The 25418-nt window shown below is 49.0% G+C and overlaps 13 protein-coding genes across 13 annotated transcripts; 6 read left to right on the forward strand and 7 right to left on the reverse strand.

The window, feature by feature from the left end:
- The first annotated feature begins 1236 nt into the window (after nucleotides 1-1236).
- GGS25DRAFT_452034 (FAD/NAD(P)-binding domain-containing protein) lies at nucleotides 1237-3051 on the forward strand. The gene is made up of 4 exons (XM_049258842.1): nucleotides 1237-1350; nucleotides 1472-2035; nucleotides 2123-2191; nucleotides 2320-3051. The coding sequence occupies exons 1-4, from the start codon at nucleotides 1330-1332 to the stop codon at nucleotides 2893-2895; spliced, it is 1230 nt and encodes a 409-aa protein (XP_049113104.1). The 5' UTR covers nucleotides 1237-1329; the 3' UTR covers nucleotides 2896-3051.
- GGS25DRAFT_452055 (MFS general substrate transporter) lies at nucleotides 3043-5232 on the reverse strand. The gene is made up of 3 exons (XM_049258844.1): nucleotides 4780-5232; nucleotides 3814-4697; nucleotides 3043-3733 (listed from the first exon to the last, which is right to left on the reverse strand). Exons 1-3 carry the CDS (start codon nucleotides 4924-4926, stop codon nucleotides 3208-3210), a joined length of 1557 nt encoding a protein of 518 aa, XP_049113105.1. The 5' UTR covers nucleotides 4927-5232; the 3' UTR covers nucleotides 3043-3207.
- A 245-nt stretch (nucleotides 5233-5477) lies between these two features.
- GGS25DRAFT_507359 (cytochrome P450) lies at nucleotides 5478-7276 on the reverse strand (the record flags this gene model as incomplete). Its single annotated transcript, XM_049262383.1, has 3 exons — nucleotides 6836-7276; nucleotides 6303-6775; nucleotides 5478-6198 (listed from the first exon to the last, which is right to left on the reverse strand). Coding segments are annotated over exons 1-3 (1318 nt in total), but the record flags the coding sequence as incomplete, so codon positions are not given.
- A 2526-nt stretch (nucleotides 7277-9802) lies between these two features.
- Nucleotides 9803-12019, reverse strand: GGS25DRAFT_452156 (uncharacterized protein). The gene is made up of 3 exons (XM_049258846.1): nucleotides 11250-12019; nucleotides 10764-11180; nucleotides 9803-10705 (listed from the first exon to the last, which is right to left on the reverse strand). The coding sequence occupies exons 1-3, from the start codon at nucleotides 11387-11389 to the stop codon at nucleotides 9958-9960; spliced, it is 1305 nt and encodes a 434-aa protein (XP_049113107.1). The 5' UTR covers nucleotides 11390-12019; the 3' UTR covers nucleotides 9803-9957.
- A 1-nt stretch (nucleotide 12020) lies between these two features.
- Nucleotides 12021-13700, forward strand: GGS25DRAFT_452140 (uncharacterized protein). The gene is made up of 2 exons (XM_049258845.1): nucleotides 12021-12849; nucleotides 12919-13700. The coding sequence occupies exons 1-2, from the start codon at nucleotides 12289-12291 to the stop codon at nucleotides 13567-13569; spliced, it is 1212 nt and encodes a 403-aa protein (XP_049113108.1). The 5' UTR covers nucleotides 12021-12288; the 3' UTR covers nucleotides 13570-13700.
- A 568-nt stretch (nucleotides 13701-14268) lies between these two features.
- Nucleotides 14269-15930, reverse strand: GGS25DRAFT_525486 (nineteen complex-related protein 2-domain-containing protein; the record flags this gene model as incomplete). The annotated part of the gene is made up of 1 exon (XM_049264794.1): nucleotides 14269-15930. The coding sequence occupies one exon, from the start codon at nucleotides 15928-15930 to the stop codon at nucleotides 14269-14271; it is 1662 nt and encodes a 553-aa protein (XP_049113109.1).
- An 830-nt stretch (nucleotides 15931-16760) lies between these two features.
- GGS25DRAFT_507367 (LSM domain-containing protein) lies at nucleotides 16761-17777 on the forward strand. Its single transcript, XM_049262384.1, has 4 exons — nucleotides 16761-17001; nucleotides 17073-17144; nucleotides 17206-17280; nucleotides 17349-17777. Exons 1-4 carry the CDS (start codon nucleotides 16972-16974, stop codon nucleotides 17415-17417), a joined length of 246 nt encoding a protein of 81 aa, XP_049113110.1. The 5' UTR covers nucleotides 16761-16971; the 3' UTR covers nucleotides 17418-17777.
- Nucleotides 17778-18038: 261 nt separating this feature from the next.
- On the reverse strand, nucleotides 18039-18827 carry GGS25DRAFT_525488 (uncharacterized protein; the record flags this gene model as incomplete). Its single annotated transcript, XM_049264795.1, has 2 exons — nucleotides 18039-18481; nucleotides 18551-18827. The coding sequence occupies 2 exons, from the start codon at nucleotides 18825-18827 to the stop codon at nucleotides 18039-18041; spliced, it is 720 nt and encodes a 239-aa protein (XP_049113111.1).
- Nucleotides 18828-19769: 942 nt separating this feature from the next.
- GGS25DRAFT_525489 (uncharacterized protein) lies at nucleotides 19770-20460 on the forward strand (the record flags this gene model as incomplete). Its single annotated transcript, XM_049264796.1, has 3 exons — nucleotides 19770-20115; nucleotides 20234-20270; nucleotides 20340-20460. The coding sequence occupies 3 exons, from the start codon at nucleotides 19770-19772 to the stop codon at nucleotides 20458-20460; spliced, it is 504 nt and encodes a 167-aa protein (XP_049113112.1).
- A 237-nt stretch (nucleotides 20461-20697) lies between these two features.
- On the forward strand, nucleotides 20698-21761 carry GGS25DRAFT_525490 (uncharacterized protein; the record flags this gene model as incomplete). The annotated part of the gene is made up of 3 exons (XM_049264797.1): nucleotides 20698-20979; nucleotides 21065-21337; nucleotides 21618-21761. 3 exons carry the CDS (start codon nucleotides 20698-20700, stop codon nucleotides 21759-21761), a joined length of 699 nt encoding a protein of 232 aa, XP_049113113.1.
- A 107-nt stretch (nucleotides 21762-21868) lies between these two features.
- GGS25DRAFT_525491 (NAD(P)-binding protein) lies at nucleotides 21869-22811 on the forward strand (the record flags this gene model as incomplete). The annotated part of the gene is made up of 4 exons (XM_049264798.1): nucleotides 21869-22087; nucleotides 22154-22166; nucleotides 22250-22494; nucleotides 22575-22811. 4 exons carry the CDS (start codon nucleotides 21869-21871, stop codon nucleotides 22809-22811), a joined length of 714 nt encoding a protein of 237 aa, XP_049113114.1.
- Nucleotides 22812-23404: 593 nt separating this feature from the next.
- GGS25DRAFT_525492 (uncharacterized protein) lies at nucleotides 23405-23838 on the reverse strand (the record flags this gene model as incomplete). The annotated part of the gene is made up of 2 exons (XM_049264799.1): nucleotides 23405-23509; nucleotides 23569-23838. The coding sequence occupies 2 exons, from the start codon at nucleotides 23836-23838 to the stop codon at nucleotides 23405-23407; spliced, it is 375 nt and encodes a 124-aa protein (XP_049113115.1).
- A 643-nt stretch (nucleotides 23839-24481) lies between these two features.
- GGS25DRAFT_452251 (CVNH domain-containing protein) lies at nucleotides 24482-25405 on the reverse strand. The gene is made up of 3 exons (XM_049258847.1): nucleotides 24856-25405; nucleotides 24771-24794; nucleotides 24482-24717 (listed from the first exon to the last, which is right to left on the reverse strand). The coding sequence occupies exons 1-3, from the start codon at nucleotides 24986-24988 to the stop codon at nucleotides 24545-24547; spliced, it is 330 nt and encodes a 109-aa protein (XP_049113116.1). The 5' UTR covers nucleotides 24989-25405; the 3' UTR covers nucleotides 24482-24544.
- Nucleotides 25406-25418: the final 13 nt, after the last annotated feature.

A 25418-nucleotide genomic window follows, 5' to 3' on the forward strand; every position in this document is an offset into this window, starting at 1 on the left:
GTTTTGTGGTTTGAGTGATGATAGATGGGCTGGAATGGGTTTGTGAGTACCTACATAAAACACACGATGTGAATCAATGTGTGAATACATACATACCTAAGTTAGGTAGTTACGCGGTAAATCATTACATTGAGATCCCAAGAGCCTACCCATTTAACTACATTTAGGACTGTTGCTGGAGACTGCCTAGGTAGATACAAGATGTAAACGAGTACGGGCATATTGCAATTACTAGTGTCTTACAAATAATTATCTGTTTAACTGGAGGTTAAGAGGTTTTGTCTAGGCTTAATAAGACTATGTAGTACCTATTGAAGACCTGGTGATTAGGTATAACTTCCTACTTAGCGGTCAACTTCAGAGCTATTGCATTATAGGGACGCTTGAAAGTTTTAGTTGGGATTATAAGCACCTGACTAGATATATGGAGGTATTTAGAAATGAGCTTTTAATGCTATATAATGCTATAAACATGGGGGGGGGAGGCTATAATATCGATAATAGGCTATGGGACCTGCTTATAAAGATTTCAAAGAATTTACGAAGCCACATGTAGCGCCTCGGCAAATTGATGCAACAAGGGACTTTGTCAAAGGATTCATTGTCAACTGTACCGACAAGTTTGAGGCTTGCGTTTCAAGAACCTCGCTTGTGCAGGAGTGGCACGATGGTCCAACTTACCTACCTAGGCAGTTACCCCCATTCCCACAACCCCTATTTGGTCGATGATGTGCCTTACTAGGTACCAGCTAGCTATGCATGTGGATGTAGCCGCGAAGGGGGGGGAGGCGACAAGACTGATCTAACCGGCTACCAAGAAAAGGCGGCCCTACTGTACCTACCCCAAAATGCAGGTAGGTAGGTAAAACTAACATTGCGAACTGACGGACTCTCTCCATCTAGACTGCGGGGAAAAGCAATGCATCGGCTCGATCTTAGCAAGAAGTGGGCACATGGTCTCGGCAAGTGCAGGTATGAATACCCTCTGCGAGTCGGGATTTCGGGGAGATTGTAAATTGCGCGCTCGGGTGTTTGGGCTGGCAGGTTGGCAAGTTGGGTCGGCCGGTCGGTCGGTCGGTTGGTAGGTAGCAAAGGAATGGAAATAAAAAATAGATGGTTCGCAACGAGGGTAGATAAATCATCAACACGATCTTTTTGAAAGTACTTTATCTATCTTTGCGCTGCATCGCGTTTCTTCACCTCGCCTTACCTCAACCTCAACCTCAACCGCACCTCTGTATATCTTTGTAGTATAACTGTATCACTGTATACACCCTTACTGTTTCCCGGAGTCAAAAGCGACCTTTATTTATTTATTCGTCAAGCAATATGTCTCGTCCATTCGAAAAGGTAAAGTATACCTTACCTATAACTTCTTTCCACGATCCCCCCCTCCTCCCCCTTTCGCAAACCTCAAACATAGTCAAGCGCAAAGATGCAACCGCCTGCCACATCTCTAACACCCCACCAGGTCGTCATCGCCGGAGCCGGGCCCTCAGGCCTGCTCCTCGCGATCCTGCTCTCCAAGCACGGGATCCCCGTCGAGATCCTCGAGGCCTCGCACGAGCTGGACAAGCAGCCGCGCGCCGCGATCTACGGGTCGCCCGCGATACCCGATCTGAAGCGGGCGGGCGTGATCGACGAGATCCGGCGGCGCGGGATGAGCCCGACGTCGATGGCGTGGCGGCGGCACGACGACCACAGCGTCATCACCGGCATGGACGGCGCCGTCCTCGAGGACATGAACGGCGAGGACCTGCGCATGGCCTGCCTCGTCCTCGACGAGCTCGTCGAGCTTTTGTGCGATGAGTTCTTGACCAAGTACAACGGCAAGATTAGCTGGCGCCATAGGGTCGTCGGGTCCGGGCAGGATGAGAAGCAGGCGTGGGTCGAGGTCGAGACGCCTGAGGGGAAGAAGAAGGTCTACGGTGACTATATTATCGGCTGCGATGGCGCGACGAGCGGGGTGAGGAAGTCGCTGTTTGGGGATAATTTCCCGGGATTTACGTGGGAGAGGCAGATTGTCGCGTCGAATGTGAGATATATCCTTGGCTCCCTACCCAAGTTATCAGATGTGATGTGCTGTCTTGGACGCTGGAAAGCTAACCCTGGATTTCTATAGGTGTACTACGACTTCACCAAGTTCGGCTACAAAGACTCTAGCTTCATCATACACCCCGACAACTTCTTCGTAAGTCCCAGCCCTAGCCAGACCGACCACCCACTCTCAGCACCCTCAATTCTTTTCTTCTTCTTCCCCCTTCCGCTTTGGTGAGAAGCAAAACAGCTAACCGATCGATCCCGCGGGATCAAAAACAGATGGCGGCCCGAATCACAAAAGACGGCATGTACCGCGTCACGTACGGCGAGTCCCCCGGCCTGACCTGGGAGCAGATGCAGGAGCGACAGCCCTGGAAGTACGAGCTGATGCTGCCGGGCAAACCGCGGCCGGGCGACTACAAGCTGGTGAGCATGTCGCCGTACAAGATGCACCAGCGGTGCGCGCCGTCCTTCCGCGTCGGGCGGATCCTGCTCGCCGCCGACGCCGCGCACCTGTGCAACCCGTGGGGCGGCATGGGGATCACCGGCGGCTTCGTCGACGTCGGCGGCCTGTACGACTGCCTCGCGGGCATCTACGACGGCAAGGCCGACGAGTCGATCCTGGACCTGTACAGCGAGAAGCGCATCGAGAAGTACAAGACCGTCATCGACCCCATCTCCCAGGACAACTTCCGCCGCGTCTGCGACAGCGACCCCGACACCCTGCTCGCCCGCGACCCGGTCATCCAGGTGTGCAAGGACGCGGAGAACGATCCGCAGAAGCAGAAGGAGCTGTATCTGAACTTGTTCGCGATGTGCTACGACTTTAAGCAGCATTATAAGACGCCTGCTTGAGGGGACATGGGTGTCTAGTTGTGTTGTATATAATTCGTCGGTGTTGTTGCTGTGGCTTGCCTAAGTATCTATATGTTTGTGGTAGAATATCCAGAGTATATGAATAAAAGATTCCGTGAAACAAAGAGGAGTGTTGATCAGGCACCGAACTATATGAATAATGAAATAGGTAGGGGGTATCGATTTTGCTCGAGGTAATTAGGTATACAAAGCCTCTAGGCAGTAAGCCTAACCAGTCGCTTATATAACCAGCAGGAATTCCAGAAAAAAAAGATTATTATAACATAGGAGGGTAGGTACACAAGCCAAAGCTCATAAGCTTGCCTTCCCTCTAGACTCAAAAGGTAGAGTTAACACGACGAGTCCCGCCGCAATGAACAACGCACCACTTGTGTATACTGGCGCAGCCGTCTGGAGATTCGCAAACATGGCAATGATAGGCGCCATGATACCGAAGATCCGATTCGAGGTCGCCGTCAGCGCGTTCCCGGTGCCGCGATCTTTTGTGGGGAACAACTCCGGCGTGAAGGCGTATAAGACGGCGTACATGACGTTGCTCGTCAAGCTGTAGGCGCAGTTCCACCCCAGAAGGCTGGAGGAATTCGTCGCGGTGGTAGAGCAGTACAGGAAAACGCCCGTGAGGATGGTGCTCAGACTAAGTGCCCCTTTACGGCCGAAATTGCGAAGCTCGACAAGAATACCGCCGATTAAGGCGCCAGGCACGCCGAGGACGGAGATGATCAAGGAGTTGCGATACGTGATGTAGGTGGAGCCGTCTCCAAAGTCGACGCCACGTATGGACTGGATGTAAGGTAGGAAGGCATTATAGAGGGGATATCTAATCGAAAAAGATTGGTCAGTAAATGCTAGAAGAACAGGTATTATCATGCTCATCTTTTAAAGAAAAAAAAGGCTTACCCAAGTCCGATGAAGGCCCACACTAGCATCAACGCCCCCGTACTATAAGCTAGCTTCCTCGTCGCAAACAGAGATCGGATGTGAGTGAGGTCAATTTTCTCAAGTTGGCGCTTCATCGCATCACTTGCGGTGGTCCTGTTTTCATACCCTTCTGGCTCACATGCTTTCAGATCATCAATGGTCAACGCCGAAGCCGTTTTATTTCGTCGTGCAACCTCGTGAACCACGCGTACAGCTTCTCCGTCTAACCCCTTGCCCATAAGGTACTTGGGTGATTCATAAATGGTGAAGCAGAAGAAACGCAGGACGAACATGATGAGCGTTAGCCCGCCAATGGCGACCATGAAGTACCGCCATCCCATGTTCTCGGCCCGGGTGCAGTTACCGTCCGTTTGCTGGCACGTTCTGTATCCCAGCAGCGGCCAGGCAATCAGGTTCGCTATGACCTGGGCGATCGCCCAGTCGATCGAGAGGATCGTGAGCAGATACTGGTGGGACCCAGGGAGAAACTCGAGAAAAATAGCAGAGTCCACCGGAAGGTTGCCGCCAACGCCGAATGACCAAAAGGCGGCGAAGACTCCGATGGCAGCGAAGTTGGGCGCGGAGGCCGCTATCATGCCCCATACGGCGGTTAGGCCAAGGGTCAGGTTGAAGGCCCATCTACGGCCGAAGATATCGCAGCCGAATCCCCAGAACATAGCTCCGGCAAGCAGGCCGATGTTCTGGGCAAGGCTTAGTAGCGGGGGGCGCGAGGGGTGGAATTCATTGAGGATCGGGGTGAAGATTAAGGAGGTGACGATGGGCCAGAGGTTGTCGGAGGCCCATCCAAAGCCCACGACTATGAAGAGCTGCCATTGGTACCATCCCATGCCAATATCTTGAATCTGGAGTCTTTTGATTAGATCGTTTGACATATACATAGGTATATAGGGTAATATGATGGAATGAATCGAACTTCGAACTCACTGCTCTATTCAAAACTCTCGCCTTTGCTTCATACACCGGATCAATTGTGCCCTTGGGTATCGTGCTGACATCTTCAATGCCAACTGCGATATCCTCACCGGGCTGTGGTGGTTTGGAAGTTCCCTCCTCGGTCAATTCGTCCGCCATGATTTGGTTGCTGGTAGGTGGATTTCTGACTTATTAGAGTAGTAATAATACCAGCCTAACTACTAGGTGACGGTAAATATCGAAACTCTAGCTATTATTGCCAGGGTTAATTGGGGATTTCTATACAACCCATGAAGAAAAACCCAAGCTAGAATGGAACTACATGGAGATCTAACAAGAAAGCAACCTTAGGTAGCTCCATAGATCAACAACTTTAAAGGAAGCTTTCAGCTTGCGATCAGCTAAAAAGAGCTACCGATGACGTGCTTGGGAAGATCCCTGGTCAAGAGGAATGGTTGGAGGAGCTGAGGAACGGAATGGGGTGGCATCCTTTGTTCCCGGGATTAATAAGGTGTTACTAGACAGTCTAGACTGTTAGCGGAAAGCCATACAGCTCTCATCCATGCAGCTGTACCCGTATGTACTCCGGCCGGCTGCACGAGATCGATGTGCCAAGACGGCCCAGAGATACATCTAAACCTACATATGTACCTGAGATACCTAGAAGTCAGGGGTAAGAAGTGACATGTTAAGAACTACATATAATCAGATGTTAGAATAATTCTGCTGTTTGCTAAAATACAAAAAAATACAATAACTAATCAAGACAGACTTCCATTTCACCTAATCCAAGCAGGTATCTATACATTTTCATCTCCATCGCAAACTACATATGTCCCTACTTATGTACGTAGGTTGACATGCTGTGCGACAACACTACTGCACACATCAAATCAGTTGACCCCCCCTTTCTTCTCCACTTCCCCGCCCCCTTTTCCCATCCCCGTCATCCCCCTCCACATCCACATTCATCTCCAACACCCAACCCTCCATATCCTCCCTCCCGGACGGCAGCAGCCTCCCGACATCCCCATCCAACCCCACCACCGCGGCCCCAGACCCCCCCGTGCCCAGCCGCTTCGCGAGCGTCACCGCCAGGATGACGACCACGCGGTTCGCGAACCCGGTGCCGGGCCCCGCGGGACACATGTGCTTGCCGACGCCGAACGGCATGTAGGCCTCGCGCGGGGGGCGCGCGGGCGTGTGGGATGGGTCGTCGGGCCAGCGCCTGGTGCTGAAGCGCGAGGGGCAGAAGGCCAGGGCGTCGCGGCCCCATTGCGAGGGGTCCCGGTGGCAGGCTTCGACGTCCGCAGAGACGGTGGCGTATGTGCTGCCGCGGTTGCAAGGCTGGGGTGAGTCCGGGTTGCTGTCTCGGTCCTGGGGCACGGCGCGGTGGATCCGCTTTGTGGGAGGGTACAGTCGTAGCGCTTCCTATAGTTTAGGGGGTTAGCTGGTATTTTTGCCTGACTAGTAGGTATAAGGTGTGATAGGGGAAGATTTGGGGTGGGTGAGAGAAGGGGCGGGGGGGCATATACCTTGGAAAAGGCTAGAGCTTTATCCTCTTGGTACTTCATAGACTGATTGCCGAAGCACTGCGGAACACTCTGGACGACTTCTTGGAAGTGTTGCGCCGTTGTTTGATCCGGAGCGCGGAACCCGGCGGAGATGTAGGTTTGCAACACGATGCGCCACATGGTTTCGTAGGCTGGCATGATCAAATTGAGAGGTTGCTTCTCTGGTACGTCTGAGTATGAATCGGGGAGCAGACGTCGCAGAGAATCTTGGAGTTGTGCTTGGTCCTTTGGTGACACTGGGCGCGAAACATCTTTGGAATCTACCCAGAGGCGGTTGATAGCGTCGCTCGCCACGACAGCGTCGTCGATGTCAAAGGTTTGGGGGTCTTTGCCAAAGAGGACGTTGAGAATGACGCCAAGACAGTAGACTCGAGCTAGACATGCTAGGTTCACCGAGTGCTGAGCAGTCTCGAGATGGTCAAGGGCTCGGTCGAGTACTACTCTTGCAACCTGAGATATTTTTTCTGGGCTCATGTTGCTGATGATATCTTTAGCCGAGGTGACGAACTCGTTGTGGATAGTCGTATCCGTCGTGGTAAACGAGTTCGCGATGGCGAAAGCTTTGACGAGTCTGTGGTTCGGTACGGCCCGAGCCGTTAGCTTGTCTACAAGACCCACGTCTTTACCAAGGATGCTAAAGTCGGCAATATCACGATGGTCTTCCACGGACAGAAGGTGGGGATGTTGTTGAAGAGTCTTGCGTCCAAGTCTGTGAAAAACCCACTGTGTGAAGGTGTTGAAGCGACTTGAAAATACTAGAGAGATGATAACAACGACTATGATACTGAAGGATGTCCCCATTTTGACAAGATATTCGATGATATCGGATCTTTCTAACCCGTCTAACCCTAGAACAAAACACCAATACGACTGACCTGCGAGTCATCTTATATACTGGTGCCAGTCTACTTATGGCTGAGGTACCAACCTACCTAGTAAGCCTCAGGTCTTCATCGAAACCACCTTGGTTGCCTGACTCTGAGGATCACATTTGTCCACTTCTCCCCTCCGTCATTTCTTCCCCGCGTTCTATGCTGAGCTAATATGCAAGGTAAGCAGGCATCCTAAGGATCACATAGACCAGTTCAAACGGCGATAATCCCATTCTTCGAGTCAGCTCGATGAACAGCTACCTATACAAACGCTTGTAGCCGGAATCTCTTGTTAACCTTATGCAATGCAACACAACTCCGTATGCTTGCTCAAACCCCTGAAGCACTATGTTCTGCGAGGTCCCATACAACGCAGCTTGCTGGCTATATCTCGCCATCCTTTTTCAATAATGAGGCTTCAGCACAGCAAGCGGTTAGGCACTTTCTGTTAGCCTTGCCCGAGCCGAATCGACAACATAATTCCTATTGGCCTAATCCGACCAATGATAGGTAATACGAGTTTCTCGTTTGGGGAATCGACACGTTGCGTCTGCACCAAATAGAAATGACATTGTGCAAGATCTCGTCCCCCAATGTACATATTTCGGGACGGATGTAATGCCACGTCTAGATTGGTATGCTAGGTACCTAGGTACCTAGGTCGTAGAGTCTGCGAGTTGGTTATAAGTAGATCCTACATAATCATATATCAAGTTTTGTTGGGTATTGCTGTACTGTTGTATTGGTGTATTGGCAATACAGACTCCCATGTTTCTTTGACGCCATCTGCATGTCTACTTTGGGGTGGACGACCATAGGTACAATATGGAAATTAAGAACACACCATCTTTCTACAATTCCCTAACCGGCAGGCAATAGACTCATAGCAATAGCATATTTGTCTCTTTCCAATTTGATCAGAGTAGATGCGCATTGCCGAGTGCAAAAGCAAGAACAGAAGTTGTATTCTGTGTTGCTTTTCAGTTAGTTACACTGAATGCCGGGGAGCCTTCCTGGACATGCTTTGTAACCTTGATCACTGAGTAAAGAAAAGTATAGGGCCAGGTCAGCTACATAACTGTATTTGAGACAGTCTTTTCTGAGATGTTACAACATGTAGTTAGGCAAAGTAAATGCTAAGGATACACCTATGTAATGGCTTATTCATGTATCATCATGACAGCACTTGAGCCGTGGCCAAGAAGAAAGAGCAGAAACACCAACAGCAAGCTAACACCAAAAACAGGAAGTCGACGTTAGGAATCTATTAAGTTCGTTTGATATCTGCCCAGGTGCCTAACAAGTCGAAACTATCATAGGCTTGAAGTATTAGAACATGCATCTGCAATTTGTAACTACCTACATAGGGAACTATCCCTCAGAATATTTGCCTTTGTACATACGTGCTTACTTTTCTTTGTGATATCATAAAGTTGTAAACGAAGTAGGGTGACTACGAAAAGAAAAAGAAAAAGCCCGCTGAACGATACAGCGTGGAATCAACATGACTCAGGCATACATACCGCCATACTTGAAAGACCACTGCAGCCTTGTATGCTTGCCTAGATGTATGGAACAAACGCTGGTATCGTTTGTATATCACATACTAACCTAACCTTAGGTTAGTCGTGCTGTGAGAGAAGAAAGGGGCGGGAGAAAAGGGGGTTTCTGGACACACTTGACACTCAGCACCCAGATCTTACGGTCAATACCTAGACACCAAGACGAAGTGTACTACACAGTTTATCTATGTATGTATCTAAATAGGTAACTTACCGTACGCACATACCCACAATAAACCCTACACTTCAGGCAGCCATCCCAAACCTCGCCGTCGTCACCCACCACCCTACCCATCCCTTCACTCTTACTACATATCCCCTTTTCTTTCATTTTCACACCTTCATGGATGGAATGACCATAATGATAAATATCTTCAAAGTTAAGAGTTGATAGGTACTTAGGAACTTACCTACCTAGTACCCACGTATGAAAGGCCTCTGCAACATGTATCTGCCACATACATGTATGACCAACAACTTTCAAAGGACCGTTCTGCTGACAGGTCGAATTCAAGCTCGAGGCTGTAAGCATCTCAGGCAGTCATACGATACGGAAAAAGCGCCCTTGAAGAAACTGCTAGAAACCCAACTGCTGTCGAGCATCACATGCATTCCATAATACGTACTAAATCAGGTACCTAGGTTAGGAGGTATCTCGGCAATTCAGGCATTCATGTAATTCCAAGTGTGGTCAGATTCTGTTCATCCCTACTAATGGTGATATACCCAATAGCTTCTAGGTACCTAATATATATCCAGCAGACCCTTATCCGTGCCGTCGATACCAATTCGCCGCCTCCAACCATGATGCCCATCTCTATAGTATCTAATAGCAACAATACTTGCAAAAGCAGTAGCAGTTGCGGTTGCATTCGTGGTATTTTCTTATGCTGACTCCGTCGGTTCTGCAAAACTCGCTCGCTCCCAAGAATCCATTACCGTAGCAAATGGGTGAAGAAAAAACTTGATATAGAAAAAAGGGGGTGAAGTTATCTAACCGAGAACGCCTACAAAGCTACATATGTGCCTATGTATGCATGTGGAGCTCCTGTCTTGTACCTATACCCTATCCTCCTTTCGCCTTCCCTCCCTAGACCCTAAACGCCAGTACAATTCTTGCATGCTTGTGTCGTTATCGTTCGTGATGATACTTCCGGGGATGTGGTCCGTCTTATCTCGATCTCACTCATCGGCTTTTCCCCTATGAGGCTTTTGCGTCTTCATACGTAGAGACTTTAGGTGAAAAGCCGCTGTTTTTAAATCGAAATTTTCTGTTTGGGGGTCCCACCACGCGGCAACATCGACAGTGATAAAGGCACGTGCCGTGGTTATTTCCACTAGACCACTGACGTATATCGCACCACGCGGGGGTAATTCACGAATAGGTCGCCACGTTTGTGCAAACTTTTGCTTGAATGCTTCCCAAGGCCCACTGGTGTGTTCTTGTGTGAACTTGAGGACGCTACTGTCCATCAGGGTTTTCGGCTTGTCTGAGTCGGTATCGCTCGGAATAATCGGGAGAGGACTCACACCTGATCCGGGAGAGGCTGTCGTGGACCCAGGGGCGGGTGATGATTCGGTGGATCTCTTCTCAATGGGGGAGGCCGACTCGGGCGAGGAACCATTGGCAGCCTGTGTGCTTGTAGATGGCAAAGCACTATGTTCTTTGGAGTTGGATTTGGGCGCAGACTTTTTGAATTGCTGGTGGATCTTTTCTATAGTCTGCTGTAGAGGAGGGGTCGGGGTGGGATTTGCGTCAAGGCCAAATAGCTTCGCAAAATTGGAAGCATTTTGTTTTACTAACGCCTCCGAGAAACTATACAACGAAAGCGTCAAGGTAGACGGCCAGAGAGCTCTCTGTATCCATAAAGCTACAACGGGCTCGATAGGGTCCTCAGCGATGGAAATTCCATCGTCGTCTATCAATAGCCTATACATAGGGGTTAAATCAAGAAGTTAACAGCAAAATATAGCAAGAAATGACATACCCTTTTCGGATGAATACCGGTGGCGGCCTGTAAGGATAATGTATATCTAGCCACCATCGACCCAGTTGCATATCATTGCCGCATTTCTGCACAAGCGCAGAGTTCGAACTGGCTATCTTACAGGTCAGTACGGCCAGGCCGGACTGGATACTCTTCACAAGTGCTGGGTTCTTGTTGACAGTAATAAAGGCCTTCCATTCGGGATCGGTGCTTCTGTAGGGTGCGGATTCGACCAGTCTGGTGGTAAAAGGGAAGGGGATGAATAAAGGTTCGAGTATTTCCTCCTCCATTTCTTCGCGTTCCTCATCGGATAGTTCCTTAACTTGTTCATCGGCCCAGTGCGTAAGCGTATCGACGACGGATGTCTTGTAGACTTGGAAACAGAAGTAATAGACGCAGGCGGCTATGATAAAATTACTGCGCAGCAGATATTAGTATGAAGATACTAGATAGGTTAACCAACAAAATCATGATTTTCCTCCTTACTTTGGCTTAAACCACCTCTTCCGAAACTTGACCTTCTGGACATGAATAATTTGGGAGGGTGGCGGATTTGACCCATAGACTTTGGTGCCAAGGGATAATATGTTTGGTCGCGATCGCAACAATCGCAACGATCGCAACATGATGAGCGAGCGATTCGAGGCGCGCCTGGAGTCGGCGGCCGAGAAGGGATGAAATGTAGCAGGATTACTTTTGTTTTTCGAATACTGAGCTGTCGTCGAAGAGAGAGGGACGGAGGTCTGGAGATGCTATTTTTCTTTTTTTCGGTAGGCGGTTTATTGGATTTTCTTTATCTTGTAGCGTCGCGTCGTTCTATCATGCCTGTAGTACCATTAGGGACGGAATTATGCACATGTTCTTGTCTTTTCGAGGCTTTTTGTTCGTCGGGTGATTTAGGAGTTAATATCTAGTACAAGTTGTATGTAGATAAATAGCATTGAATCTGGTTGTTGCATGTGGTGTAAAGACGACGAGGCGAAAAACACAGCCTTTTTACTTTTAGGCGTTGGAAGAACAAAACGGTTTATGCACTATGTATTGTATACCTTTTATACCTCTAATATCGATTAGTTATTTGGATGTAAGTAACCGCAGATAGTACTGCTATTGATGCAAGCACTACTAGTAGTATGTACAAGGTACTAGGTACAGGACTTCAAGAGTTACCATCAAATTCTAGAAGTTTAATAAACCATTTGATGTTCCAAAGTGAAGTCGAGACCCTGACGCTCTTTCTCTCTTACATACCTAATTCCTAACCCCACTGTTGAACTTGACTTATGATAGTAATAATTACCTAGGTACTTATCAGATCCTGGATATCGTCATTTCGTCACGTGGTATGCATTATATGCATCATATGCACTTTATACATAGCCCTCATTAAATTCATACATCCATAAATACATACATGCATACAAGTCTTCAACTCCAAGCATAATGCGTCTTGGCTGTTTCCTATCCAATTAACAACCAAACATAGCTTCGATTCGAGAACAGGACAAAACTGAGCTCGAGAATCATGAAGCTTCAAAGCTTCCTACTAACAGCCTTGGCTGGCATTGCCACTGCTTCCAACACAAACGAGGAATCACAACAAGCAGAAGTCTATATTATCAAGTTCGAAGGACCTCCGAACCGTCCCAAGCCGAAATCACAACCTCCCTCGTCCGTGTCGAATGAGGTTGCCCAAGCCATCATCCTCCAACGCCTCAGCACCCCAGAGGAATCCGTGCCTTTAGGCCAGTTGCCCGACTCTATTCCTTTAGACGAATCCTTACGTTACATTAATCGATTCGGAAAGCTCCTACGACCCGTGCTTTGGAGCCCTGAGAGCTGGCCCGAACCTCGCCAACTCGTCGTCGCCTTCACTGGCGTTACGCCTGACAATTACAATGATATCAAGACCGCCGTATCCGATGTGCCTCTTGCCGTTTCCGCTCCTGGTCTGAGCCGCCTACCAATTGAGGCAAAGAAGACAAGCTGTACATTTGAACAATTCCTCAACCTCCAACCTGGCGGCGTTGATGCTGGTAAATGCTGGAATGGTCCTGTACAATATCTTGAATATGATGTTACCAAGGTATGTTTGTTGTTATATTGTCTATTTGTCTTAGATTGCATATGAAAACAACGCGCTGACTTTGAATAGAATTCCGATGCTGTTACCGAACTAGGACGGAATCTGAAATCACTCAAGACTTTAGCCCAAGAGCTCCAACTAGACACCACCATCGTATTCTTTGCACCCGCCGATGCCAATTCGCTCGACTCTGAATCGGAACTTAGGCGTCGATCCGATGAGAAAGAGACCGAGAAAGTCATCGCCCCCAATGCCGAAGTGACGCATATCCCGACGGCCGATGCGAGCTTCAACCCATCTAACGACCTAACTGGCAAGCCTTTCCACGCGTTTGCTGCGGGTGGCGTTTCGCCCTCAAAGAAGACAAAGCTCCTCCCGACCTGCTTCAGTAGCCTGAACGCGTGCACCAACGCAACGAACAGCTGCTCGGGACACGGACAATGCGTCGACAAATGGGCCAAGATCGGGAGTCCCGATAAGTCTTGTTTCTTCTGCCACTGCATGGCGACCAACGAGACCAACGCCCGCGGCCACACCGGTGTCTACCACTGGGGTGGATCCATGTGCCACAAGCGCGACGTCAGCACACCTTTCTGGCTATTCGCCGCCGTATCCATTACGCTCGTCGCGACTGTCACGTTCGCGATCGGTTTGCTGTTCAGCGTTGGCGAGGAGAAACTACCTGGTGTTATTGGAGCAGGCGTTTCACGGTCCAAGTAAGTGTGATGGCAAAGCCGGCTACTATTACATTGGTACCTAGGTATGTACGAGTTACAGATGCGAGGATGACAGAGGAAGGATCGAGGCCACCACCGCGATGATTCCTCCAAAAGAAAGAGGAAAAGAAAGGGAAGGGAAAGGAAAGAGAGAAAGATTGCTGAAAGGGTTTAAACCACCTTGGGAGGCTATCACACTGTAACCGCCAACAACACCACACAACACTATACGGCCAGGCCAATAATGCGGATACTAGGAAATGTATCATATACGTGTACTGATAACCGGAGGAGGGAAACAAACAAACAAACATGATCGATCGATTGAGCAAACCATCAAATGGGCGCGCAGGTTAGCATTAAGTTGTGTTTTTTGTGTTTTCTTCCACCTTTGTTTAGAAAGGGGGGGGGGGGGGAGGAGAAGGAGGCTCGTACGGTTATTTCGTTTTCTTATGTAGACGGTCGAATATAAGTACGGTTTTGGTTCCTTTGCTGTTTTACAACCTTGGAAGAATTGCATTATTTACCTTAGGTAGGTTAGGTAGGCATATGTGAATTGTCAAGTGTTAAGGTGACTCGAGTGTTGCTTCATGTCTAGGTATGTACCTAGTAATAAGACAGGAGGCATTGGATCGATAATATTCTAGGGGGTATCTTAACGTAATAAACACCCAATCTCGTGTTAATACCTAAGGTATGCAACTCAAAACTCCATCCGCGACTCCTGCCTCACAGGCGTCGTCCCCAAGCTCTCCAATCCTCTCTGGCCGGTAGGCGTGCCGCCGCCTCCATTTCTAGCTCGATCCAACAGTGACCTTGCAGCCGCGACGCTGTCCACGCCCGTATTGGTTCCCGTTTCTTCTCCTTCTTCCCCATTGCCATTACCGTTCGCAGTCTCTCCACTACCACTACCACCCGTCATCAAGACCCGGTACCTCTCCCCAGCCTCATTCAGCAGCCTCTGAACCTCAGGCTCCCTCACAGCGATGCCCTCCCTCTCACCCCTCAGCTCCTCGATCCGCGCCCGCAGCTTCGCCACCTGCTCCGCCTTCCGCTGCATCCGCGCCTTGAACTCGGCGACGAGCACGCTGAAGTCGGGCAAGGGCGTGATCCGCGGTATGGCGACGTGCTGCGAGGCCTCGAGGCGCCGCCGCTGCGACTCCCGCTCCGCGGCGAGTCCGTCCATGCCCGCGCGCGTCTGCGCGGCCTCGTACGCGGCGCGCCGCTCAGCTTCGGAGGCGTCGGACTCGAAGCCCGCGTCCTGGTTGGGGTTGTTTTCGGGGTCGGCGCCCTCGGCTGCGGTGATGAGGGACGCCATTTCGGTGCGTCGACGCCGTCGAGCGTCGCGCTCGGCTTTGCGGCCGAGCGAGAGCCCGCCGTCTTCGACGAACTCGTCGTACCCCTCGCCGAGGTCCTCGTCTTCGGCTATCAGACGAGTGTCTTTCTTCGACTTGTGGGGCTGGTCCTGGCGTTGCGAGAGCACTGTTAGGTAAGAGGCACCGTGGCCGCGCGGGTCCCCGGCGTTGTCGTTGTCGGAGAGGGATATGAAGTCCTCGGTATCTCGGCTGCCCTCTTCCTTAGCTAGACGCGCTCGCCGGGCTTTCTTCTCTTGGATTTGCGTTTCTGTTAGGATAACTGTGTCTTTCGAAGGTGATGGGGCTCGGGCGGTGGTAGTCTCAACTACGAGGGCGCCCTCAAGCTCGGATGGGTCGAGGGCCATCTCGTCATCGTCGTCGTCGGCACTTAGGCGTAGCTTGGATATGTCCTGGGGGGTGTTCGGGGTGGATTGTTGTAATTCGGATAGATATTCCTTGCTATAGCGTGGGCGGTCTTCGTCGGTATCGAGAGAGCGCATAGGTAACCGGTCCAGGGGCAGTTTCTTGGAAATTCCCCTCTTGTAGGCGCTGTTCTCAACCGCAGCTCCTCGCTTAGGCGTAAGGAATTCATCCCCTAAGATCATAGAATCGTCATCGTCTGCAGCGGTCTCTTCACTAGGTACGCCGAAGGATAGACGTGAACTCGATGCCCGTTTTTTTACCTTTGCAGCAGCTGATTTCCCTCCTAGCGGTGGCCGGGTTCGTAAAGGTGATGCGCCGTCATTCTCGTTGTCGTCTTCTGTTGTGATTTTGGGATTTGTATGTGTGGGTTGATTGGCAGAAGTATTATCATCTCCAATCTTATCGACATGAACACTCTTCCTTAGGGAGGAGCTCTTGAATGGTCTTCGGGCCGTCTTGAAAGATGGCTGTAACGCAGGTCCTTGAGGTTCTTCTGGAGGGTTCAAGGACGCAGCTGGAATCACATCGTCCTCGTCGTCTTGGACGGTAATTTTGCGGGCTTTTCGTTTAGCTCCGAATGCACTCATATTGCTGTGTCGTTGTGATAGGGGTTATATGTGTATTTGCTGAGTTGGATGTTGAAGAAGATTCAATGTTTGAAATATTAATTGATTGTATTACTAGTAGTAGTAATCGGTAGGTATTGACTTTTAGCTGGGTTGGTACGAACTATTAGGCCCCGATCGGAATCTTTCTTAAACTGCCTCTTAGAAAGTGGAGAGGTACATTCGAATGCATAAAGAATATATGGGTCCAGAATGTATCTTTTCATCCCCTGCGATTTTCTTTCAGAATTGATGAACCTTTGAACCTTTGGAGCCAGAATTGAACCTTTGAGGTTACCGTCCGTAATATTCAAATTCAAATAATCCAAATAAATTCAAATAAATTTCAATTTAATAGCCACATTAATGAAAGAATATTCAATAAAACGCTATAAAATTAAATAATAATTGAGTATTTTTTCAAGAATTTTATCTATTTAAATGGATTTTATATATGCAAAAAAGTGTTTATTTTTGAAAATGAAATGCAAATTTGACCCACTTTGTAAGGTCGAGTTTAACGTAAGACCCTACCTTTCAACCGCCTCTTAAAAAAGGCCTTATTTTTGAGAAAAATGGAGACGCTTTACCTGTTGTAGTTTAGTTTTTGACCCAATTTAAAAGATACCTGCCAAGAGGCTCTTAAAATCGTTACAGGGATCTTACAGAATTTGTGCAAATAGCTTCCTAGCTGTTTTGAGTAAGGTGTTGTTTTTATGTTGTGGCTGATGACTTTTATGACCAAAAACCCACTTTATAGTAGGGATATTTAAGTAAGAGGCAGTTTAAGAAGGATTCCGATCGGGGCCTTAGTCTACTACCAGTAGTTAGTAATGTACCTAGTTTACGTCAATTCAGCTATGGAAATTATTTATCGATAAGACAGCTAGACGCGTTTATCTTATCAGCCCAACCGTGAAGCTCGGCCTTCCTTTTAGAATATCAACATCTTTCGTCTTTTGTCTTTCACCTTTCGCAACTTTCAACACACCTCAATACTGACAACTCATCCATCCTGTCAAGATGGCTCCCGCACAGCCAGAACTGAAGAAGGTAAGTCTTGCCCCAATTCTCTTTATTTCTCAACTACTTGCCCAGTTAATTACTAACGAGAATTCCAATAGTACCTCGACAAGAGACTATTTGTCCAATTGAACGGCAGCCGCAAGGTTCTTGGTATACTTCGTGGTTACGATGTGAGTAACCTACAAATTGAATGCGCCTCGGTCCAGAAAGCATGAGCTAACAGCAACACAGGTATTCTTGAACATTGTCCTCGATGACGCCGTTGAAGAGAAGGATGGCGGCGAGAAAGTTAGGCTCGGCATGGTCGTATGTGCTCTCGAATATGATTACTACAGAGATACATACATAAAAATGTGCTGACAGATTCACTTTAGGTCATCCGCGGTAACTCCGTCGTTATGCTAGAGGCCCTCGAGAGAATTGGCGGTGATCGCGACAAATGAAATCATCACGACTTGGGATTGATGAATATCTGTGCGACGTCTAAGTTGATACCCGTATAAAACTAAGGCAATGGGGTGTTTTGTGTTGCTTGAGACACATGATTTTGCAAAAGGCGTTTTGACGGATGGAAAAAAGAGCCTGCGAAGGAACTTTTGTCTTTCGATGGACATAGTTCAGCAGTCAGAGTCTGCCAAAGGAATTGATTCCCTTTTGAGAAGCCCAGTCTATAGCCAGGGGAAGCTTGGGCTACAGTCTTGCGCTGTTATGCCATTCACCAGGAAAATACAAAGTCAAGACAATAATCCCCCTTCTCTCTTTTTCTATTGTGCAATGAGTCCTCAATTGACTGTCAATGATACTCGTATGAACCTATCGAGCAGGGATCGGACATTTGACATCCATACGGGGGATCTACCCACCAGATTTCCAGGCTCACTGTTGAGCTTTATTTCAATGCCCAACTACCCTACTAATTACCTACTCCATTTACCTATCTAGTAGTTAAGAGTCAAGCTTGATGCTTGATGCTTGATGCTTGATTCCTTAAGCCTCCAAATTAATTAACCCACGAAACCCCTGAATTACTAATTCCCCATCTGCTTTGTTTTCACAAAACCATATTAAGATATCACCACCGGGCGCCCGAGCACATTCCCCGAATTCGACGTGACCCGAAGGTCGTCCCCTCCAGCCTTGCACCAACAATTCCCTTTTGGCTGGTGACCTTCTCCAGCCTCGTTGAAGACGGAGCCGATGTCCGTGCGGTTCTGCCAGGTGTTCATCGAGTCGCACAGCGTCACGCACTCTTCCATCGACTCCGTCGGCAGCACGGCCACGTTCGTCCCCGTCATGTCGCTGTCGCAGTAGATCTCGTAGCGGATTGTCGCCATGTAGATGGATTCGACGCTCCGTCCGGGACACCCCGTGCTCACTATTGTACCCGTGGCTAATGCCTGGGCGGTGGAGGCTGTCCTGCTGGAACTGCTGGCGCTAACGGTTATGACATAGGTGGTTGTTTCTCGGTTGGCGGATGGGGATGTAGGTGTGCTCGACGCCGTGGCATCTGTGGATCTTAGTATCACTCTGCCTATGCATTGATGAAATCGTTGATTTCCTATTTCCGTGGCCTAACCTGTATTTTGGGTGGCATGGGTTTGAAAGCCTAGGCCTAACCCTATACCCAAACCAAGTCCCAGTGCAATCACGGTGGTCGAAAAGATCACCAACCAGAATGCTCCCCTTTTTAACCCCGCTATACTCGGTGGTTTCTCCTGTGCCTGTGGTGGTGGTGGCGGTGGTACTTCGTTGGCTGAGTATCGGAGGTAGTTATGATGAATAACCTCGGGAGCACTATAGTACTCAACGGCCTCCAGGCCTGCTACTGGTGCCATCTGCTTCATCGATTCCATCTTCGCTCATGAAGTCAACCAGAAGTTGGTGACAGGTCACCTATTCTATGATGATGAGCTCTGATCATATACATATCCCTAGATCGCCCCCTTTTAATCGTGTTACCCATTGGGGGCGCTCTTCCTTTCTCAAAATCTCGCAACCAATCCCTGCCAAGCATCAGATGTCTGACCTTACACGTAGGTATGTAGGTACGTAGGCAGGCGGGCATTTTTAGGCGCGAGCTGAAAATTACGAAACCCCCAAATACTACCCAAATATTCTCGAATTAATCGAGTCTATGGATTAGCTCCTTTATCGAGTTGCATTTCATGTCGTTAAGACAGTCCTCACGCCAATATTGCCAGGAACTCGGACAAGCCTGATCATTATGAATAAGCGCCAATGAGTTTCAGGATGGCTAGTCTCATGGGAGTGAAAATTAGGTAGGAACCTATGTGTGCCTGACGATACTTAAGGTGGCCATATTGCGGGTTATACCTAGAGACTGTGTGTGGTACTATCATGCACAGCCATTGGAGGACTTGGTATTCAGCTAGGCTACACGATGGTGTAGATGCTACTTACTCTACGGCCCCTGAACTGTACCGAAGCGAACCTCTACGTTAACAGTCTAGGTATGTCGTAGATATAGCCTCACATCTCTTTAAATTGTGATACTAGGTGTTTATAAGATATGATAGTCTTCCAAGGCTATTGGGCAACTACCAATAACTCCCTGGACACATAGTACGCACTTTTTGGATCAAGAACTGGAAGCCTGCATGTCACATGAGACCCAGAAAGACGTCCCTATCACGTACTATGCATGGCTTACCACACTGTCACGTAATCAAGTATGACCAAAACTGAGAAATAATCAATTACTTAATCAACCAATCCTCTCACCTCTTCTTTGATTTATCATCCCTCCTCTAAGTGGTACTTGAGCCATAGTAGATATGGAATCCCCAAAGCATCTGTTCGTCAACCTCACGCAGGACCCCAAAACGGCAAAGGAGGTCCGGACGTACGTGATGCAAGATATAGGCAAAGCGCGGCGAAAGACGAGGAAGAATGCGCGGGTTCCGCTGGAGTTGCGCTCGTCTCTACCGCCACTGATGCAGTCGAGGCTTGACATCACATCTTTGACAAAGCCTAGCAGTTCTACGGGGCGGGGTTTACAGGGCGAGTATCTGGAGGTCGAGTCTCACACCTCAGAGCGCTCCGTCGCCGAGTCGGTTTATCTCGTCCTTTCTGGAATCAAAACCCACTCCAAGTCCTTGACGACGGCTGGGGCATGGACCGGTTTGCTATGTATACTGTAGCCATGTTCCTCAATAGCAATATGGCAAGCCAGTCTCGTATCTATCCTAATATCTACCTTCTCCCACCAAATCCGCAGCCGATGCTAATCCCCCTTTAGCATCATGCAGCTACGCAGCTCTCTCACAACGGCAGCAGTAATTCTTATTCCCATTTATTTGCGCCTACCAACTCCCGGTCCTTCGGGGATCTTCTCATTAGCCCAGTATGCGTGATGCTGTCGCCCGCGACTTTGGCAAGGGGATGTCGATCTGTCTGCGCCGGTGCGAGAGCGGGCTGCGCGGCATCAACTCTTCGATCGCCAGCATGAGTCCCAGGCGAGCTTAGAGGGGCCTGTTATTACGGCTTTTATTGGGTTCATATGCTATAATGTATGAGATTTCGGTGATCAGGGGAAACACGTTTTTTCATGCCTACCGGTTTGCTAGTATGCGTGTCAGGACTTTGCCCAGGCGTGAATCCATTTCGCAGGGCTCCGAGAGATAATACGCCAGGAAGGGGGTATTGGTAGTCTGCCGGCTCAAGCCAGGTTGATGATCACGTGGTGAACTTCCTAGCCTTCCCATGATAGTCCCAGCGAGTTCATCAAAACATCATAGGATTGATATCACCACTGCCTTGATGCAGAACCATCCGCCTCACTACGCTTTGCCGGCTGATCTGCTCCCGGTATTGCCGGTGCTGTCGTTAGAAAGCTCAAGTCAAATGAACAATATTACTGCGCTCATGCTCAGTATATCACCAGCGATGTCGAGTGTCGTGCATGTATTCCATGACCTAAAGAGGTTAGCTGCTTGGCTTGAAGCTCAGTCATCAATGCCCGACATCGAGAGAGACTGCCTATTTGTAAGTCTCTTTCTCGATCCGATAGCCCACCGCGAACTTTCTGATTGCGCTCCATTAATATCCGCTACCCCCCCCTCTCGCAAAGGCGTATGCGCTGGCGGCGCTGGCGATTATCATATTGCTCAGGCGCAAACTTGACAGCTTTTCGGGCGCGCTTCCGTCCTATCTGATTACTATCCCTGATGCTTTAAGGAATTCCGAGATGGACGATCCCAAATTTCTTGTGCTGCGGTTGTGGCTGCTGACTATCTCGGGGATATCGACGACAGAGCGGGACGAGCGAGAGGGTGCACAGGTGGGACTTGTGGTTGAGATGAGGGCGGCAGGGTTACAGAGCTGGAGAGACGTTATGGAGCTGGTAAGGCCCATGCCATGGCTCAAAAGGGTCTGGGAAGAAGAGCGTATGTTGTTAGGGGAGGATGTGATGTCCAAGTTACATATTTCGGAGACCCCTATATGTGACAGCGGCATTTCATAGGGCCAACCCGAGTAGAGTAGTACTGGCAGACTGCCCAGCATATAGGACAGGGGTGACCCATTTCCCTTCTTGTCCTAGTCTTGCCATTCAGATCCATAGGTACCTAGGTACACATACTGACTTTCGCCTGCTCTACCTTCTATACCTTCTATCCTGCTAGGCACCGAAGTATTTGGAGGACATCAGTCGTCTAATCACGCCGCTAGATGTCGGGATCAAAGGAACAAGACTGTTGAATAATGCTCTGATTAGAAATCTGTTGAAGATCGATCCTGAGTTTGATATGAAGGGGGTTGCAAGATAAAAGCTGGCTCACGACCCGTTGTTTCTCAGAAAACAAGAATCGCCGCCAAATTCCTCACAAGCCTCACAATAGCAAACTTTCGCCTCAATTCCTCAGAATAATACCAAATGTCTTTCACAAACGATCTGTCCTTTCATGGCAAGGTTGCCATCGTCACCGGCTCGGGAAGACCTAGCGGCATCGGCGCCGCGATAGCCGCGGCGCTCACTGTTCGAGGCGCCTGCGTCACCATCGACTACGTTTACGACGCGAGCGCGCCTAGAGCAGCCGAGGTTGTGGAGAGTATCAGGGCCAAAGGCGGAAAGGCCACCGTCGTCCGCGGAGATGTCGGAGACCCGGATTAAGCAAGGAAGCGCGTCAAAGAGACTCTAGCCGCCTTTAGCACCGACAAGATCGATATTCTCGGTAGGCTTTCTCCCAGCTCCCAAAGCAAGACACGAGTGATGATTGTGACTGAGTAGGTTCATCTGCTCACTCTTCCACTTCAGTCAATAATGCCGGAATCGCCCCGATGACCCCGACAGTCGAAGTCACTCCTGAAGAAATGGCATCAGTGTTCCGCACCAATATCCAGGGGCCATTATTCCTCATCCAAGCTGCTCTCCCGTACATTCCTCGCGGCGGATGTATCATCAACATTAGCACATGTCTATCCAGGATGGGCCTGCATTCTCCCGTCTACACCACATCGAAACCGGCGCTCGACTCGCTGACTCATACCTGGGCTTTGGAGGTAAATGATGTCCCACATATCAGTAGACAGCTTCTTTCTCGATGTTTTGAACACTAAACCTAATGGTTTGAGTCGCGTAGTTCGGCAGAAAGTTCTGTATCACGGTTAATGCGATCGCGCCTGGAATTACGAAGACCGAGATATCGCCCCCAAATGATCACCCCGAGGTAAGGAGGTTGTTGGACATGACGAGGCTGGAAGGGAGGATGGGGACTATTGAAGAGATTGCGGATGCTGTCGTTCTCGTTGCCTCGCCCCTGAGCGGTTGGATCACCGGACAGTATATCAGCGTCAGCGGTGGAGTTAACTGGATTTGATCGGTGTTTTATCGAGCCTTGATGTTGGTATAAGACTCGAAAACAGGATATAAAGTGCAGTTGCTGTTTCGGATTGACGCATTCAACTTCTAAAGCTTTAGACCTCCTGAACAACCCGAATTAACATATTGCTAAAGCTGCCTGTGTTGTTAGAGTCAGTCTAGGTATCTTTTATACTCCCATCTGACTTAAATCAATTCAGAAATGCCTTTATGAAAACATATTAAACATAAGGTCACCGTTAAGAGTCCCGTCCTAGGTATGTTAGAGTAAAGTCATGTGATTTATTGGAAGTTCACGTGAATGAAGGTCCACGTGATGCCCTGATGGCAGTGCGCTTGCATTTTCATGCATTTAGTTGAATTTGTCGCTTGTTCGCCCAATCCTTCTTTTTAGCTTCTGCCTATCATCTCACATAAACCTTAGGAAGCCTTTGCCCGCCGTCGCTTAGCCAACTGTGCTCAAGTGCTGTAAGACCTGGGCCGTTCTTAGTTTGGTGGTATCGCAGGGTTTCTAGTTATTGGGAGCCTGGATGAGAATGCCTCATGCTCTTCAGGTGGCAAGAAAGTCAAACGTTGACTTCCCCTTCCTCATTATTGCCAGGTGGAAACAAAAGCCTTCATAGCCTCGACTGCATTACCATCGTGCGACTTAAGCAACTCAGTAGCTTTCGGCTTGGTAAGGTCTAATTCCTCAACCTGATGTCGCAACCCATCAGTACCAAGTTTCCTTTTTAGTAGGGCTGCAGTGTACGTACCAATAACGTAACATCAGCAGGATCGACCTTGACTTTCTTGATTTCCTTCTTCTCGGCAGCACTACCGCTTCCAAGGCTCTTCACGACTTTGCTCACAGCGTCCTGGTCAACGGTGTTACCTGAAGCGCCAGCATCATCTCCCCGCGCATCTAAGCTCGCCATGGCGGCGGCGGCCTTGCGATCCTCGGCTGACTTGGCAGTATTTTGGGCTTCATCCTCGACGTCGCCGGTGGCGCCCTCATGGACAGTCTTTGGTTGCGGTTCGGCCATATTTAGGTACCTACTTAATACTGATGTTATGTACGTGCAGATAGATGTAGACGTGCGTTGATGTGTTTGTGTGGATGTTGTGAATAGGAAGGAAAAAGCATTTAGCTTTGGATTCGTTTTTGGACAGTCACAATATTTCCCAACTTCTCCAAATCCCCAAGTAATTACCCCGCACGGTGCGAGCTTAGTCATGTATAGTACTGTGGCCATATACGCATTTTAGAGGCTGCATCTGGCCTTCAGGTCTGGTTACACCCTTTTCTTTAGGTTAACCTTAGGTACGTGGTACCTAACTAACATGCTCCAGCTATGTCTCTATAACATTGAACCAAATTCCAAGATGTGCATCTAACACCACCATTTCTCTACAAAACCCAGGAGATACTACGGTTAATAGCAGGTAGCCAAATATCAACTAGAAATAGGACCAACAAAGACGAATACTACATTGCGATTCTTGCAAGTCACATGCAATTACAGCTTTCCAATGTATGGATGCTCAGAAACCCTTTTTATGTCAAATTGGATATGGTATCATTGTTTGAGGGTCTAAAGCTAGTAGAGCGTATCTAACCTCCCACCACTTGAAGCCTCTCCTAAAACCTATATCTCCATTCCAACAACGGAAATTTAGTCTACGTGAGGTGTCAGTAAAATGGCATTTGGAAGCTCGTCCTTATGACAAGAAGCTTTGGAAGCCAGCCTATTAGGTGAACTCACGGAATTCGAATCGTCCATTGTCGTTCTGAACTCGCTCAGCCAGGTTGATATCAGCCTCAACCCACTCGCCGTCGAGCTTCTTTAGGCGAGCACGAAGGACTGGCACGCTGGCACCTCCCTCGATCGCGTATCGAATATCCTCGGCAGTATCGGTGAAGTCTGTAATAAATGTGAGGAACATATCTTAGCAGTCGTAGCTTATCGTCACGTACTCTTTCCACCCCATTCGAATCTCCCTAGATACATGTTAGTACTTGAAAACACATCAATACATCAATCTTCTTCATGGGCTCTTACCGTCCTTGTTTCCGATGAACTCGTTCAAGTTGATATGGGCGTCAACCCAGTTTCCACTCTCAGTCCGTAGACGGCCCCTGAGCGTGGAGCCGCCATCAACGCGGATATCTTCGGAGGATGCGGTAAAAGACATTGTGTTCTGCTTTCTGTGTCTCGTGAGAATTGGAAAGGGGATGTAGTTCAAGCGACTATTTCCTCTCCCTCGTCCGCAGCAACAGGCGCCGTTTATATACTGCGCCGGACCTACTGCCCTGACGGCAGCTTATACCATACGCGACCAACATTTCATCACTCCTGTGATCTCCGAATGTGAGGTGACGCAATGTGATAGCCTATACACGATGCAATATCGACGGTCGAGACTATCGTCTCGCACCACCTCGTATGAAAAACGTGGTCCTATCAACCTTCAGAACCCCCTGTTCTATCGCATAATGCGGCACGTTCAGGCATGACACCTGAGCGCAAGTATCCGCCAAACGTGCTCCTCTTGGTCGTTGGAAGGTCGTTGAGGTCAGCTATTTCGAAATACAAGTAGGCGGGCACGAATCAGATGAAATGTC

The sequence above is a fragment of the Hypoxylon fragiforme genome, assembly GCF_022984875.1.
Source record: "Hypoxylon fragiforme strain CBS 206.31 chromosome Unknown GGS25scaffold_9, whole genome shotgun sequence".
Classification (NCBI taxonomy): domain Eukaryota; kingdom Fungi; phylum Ascomycota; class Sordariomycetes; order Xylariales; family Hypoxylaceae; genus Hypoxylon; species Hypoxylon fragiforme.

Bases quoted from the DNA above. Each gene is read 5' to 3' on its own strand.
- GGS25DRAFT_452251 (XM_049258847.1), bottom strand. From the start codon at position 24,988: ATGTCTTTTACCGCATCCTCCGAAGATATCCGCGTTGATGGCGGCTCC. The intron at 24,795-24,855 runs GTAAGAGCCCAT...ACATGTATCTAG, and splicing joins GTTCATCGGAAACAAGGACG to GGAGATTCGAATGGGGTGGA. The intron at 24,718-24,770 runs GTACGTGACGAT...CATTTATTACAG, and splicing joins ATTCGAATGGGGTGGAAAGA to ACTTCACCGATACTGCCGAG.
- GGS25DRAFT_452055 (XM_049258844.1), bottom strand. From the start codon at position 4,926: ATGGCGGACGAATTGACCGAGGAGGGAACTTCCAAACCACCACAGCCC. The intron at 4,698-4,779 runs GTGAGTTCGAAG...AAAAGACTCCAG, and splicing joins CGAGAGTTTTGAATAGAGCA to ATTCAAGATATTGGCATGGG. The intron at 3,734-3,813 runs GTAAGCCTTTTT...TTTTTCGATTAG, and splicing joins TGGGCCTTCATCGGACTTGG to ATATCCCCTCTATAATGCCT.
- GGS25DRAFT_452140 (XM_049258845.1), top strand. From the start codon at position 12,289: ATGAAGCTTCAAAGCTTCCTACTAACAGCCTTGGCTGGCATTGCCACT. The intron at 12,850-12,918 runs GTATGTTTGTTG...GACTTTGAATAG, and splicing joins TTGAATATGATGTTACCAAG to AATTCCGATGCTGTTACCGA.
- GGS25DRAFT_452156 (XM_049258846.1), bottom strand. From the start codon at position 11,389: ATGTTGCGATCGTTGCGATTGTTGCGATCGCGACCAAACATATTATCC. The intron at 11,181-11,249 runs GTAAGGAGGAAA...TCTGCTGCGCAG, and splicing joins AAGAGGTGGTTTAAGCCAAA to TAATTTTATCATAGCCGCCT. The intron at 10,706-10,763 runs GTATGTCATTTC...CCCTATGTATAG, and splicing joins CCGGTATTCATCCGAAAAGG to GCTATTGATAGACGACGATG.
- GGS25DRAFT_452034 (XM_049258842.1), top strand. From the start codon at position 1,330: ATGTCTCGTCCATTCGAAAAG. The intron at 1,351-1,471 runs GTAAAGTATACC...ACACCCCACCAG, and splicing joins TGTCTCGTCCATTCGAAAAG to GTCGTCATCGCCGGAGCCGG. The intron at 2,036-2,122 runs GTGAGATATATC...GGATTTCTATAG, and splicing joins GGCAGATTGTCGCGTCGAAT to GTGTACTACGACTTCACCAA.
- GGS25DRAFT_507367 (XM_049262384.1), top strand. From the start codon at position 16,972: ATGGCTCCCGCACAGCCAGAACTGAAGAAG. The intron at 17,002-17,072 runs GTAAGTCTTGCC...GAATTCCAATAG, and splicing joins CACAGCCAGAACTGAAGAAG to TACCTCGACAAGAGACTATT. The intron at 17,145-17,205 runs GTGAGTAACCTA...ACAGCAACACAG, and splicing joins GTATACTTCGTGGTTACGAT to GTATTCTTGAACATTGTCCT.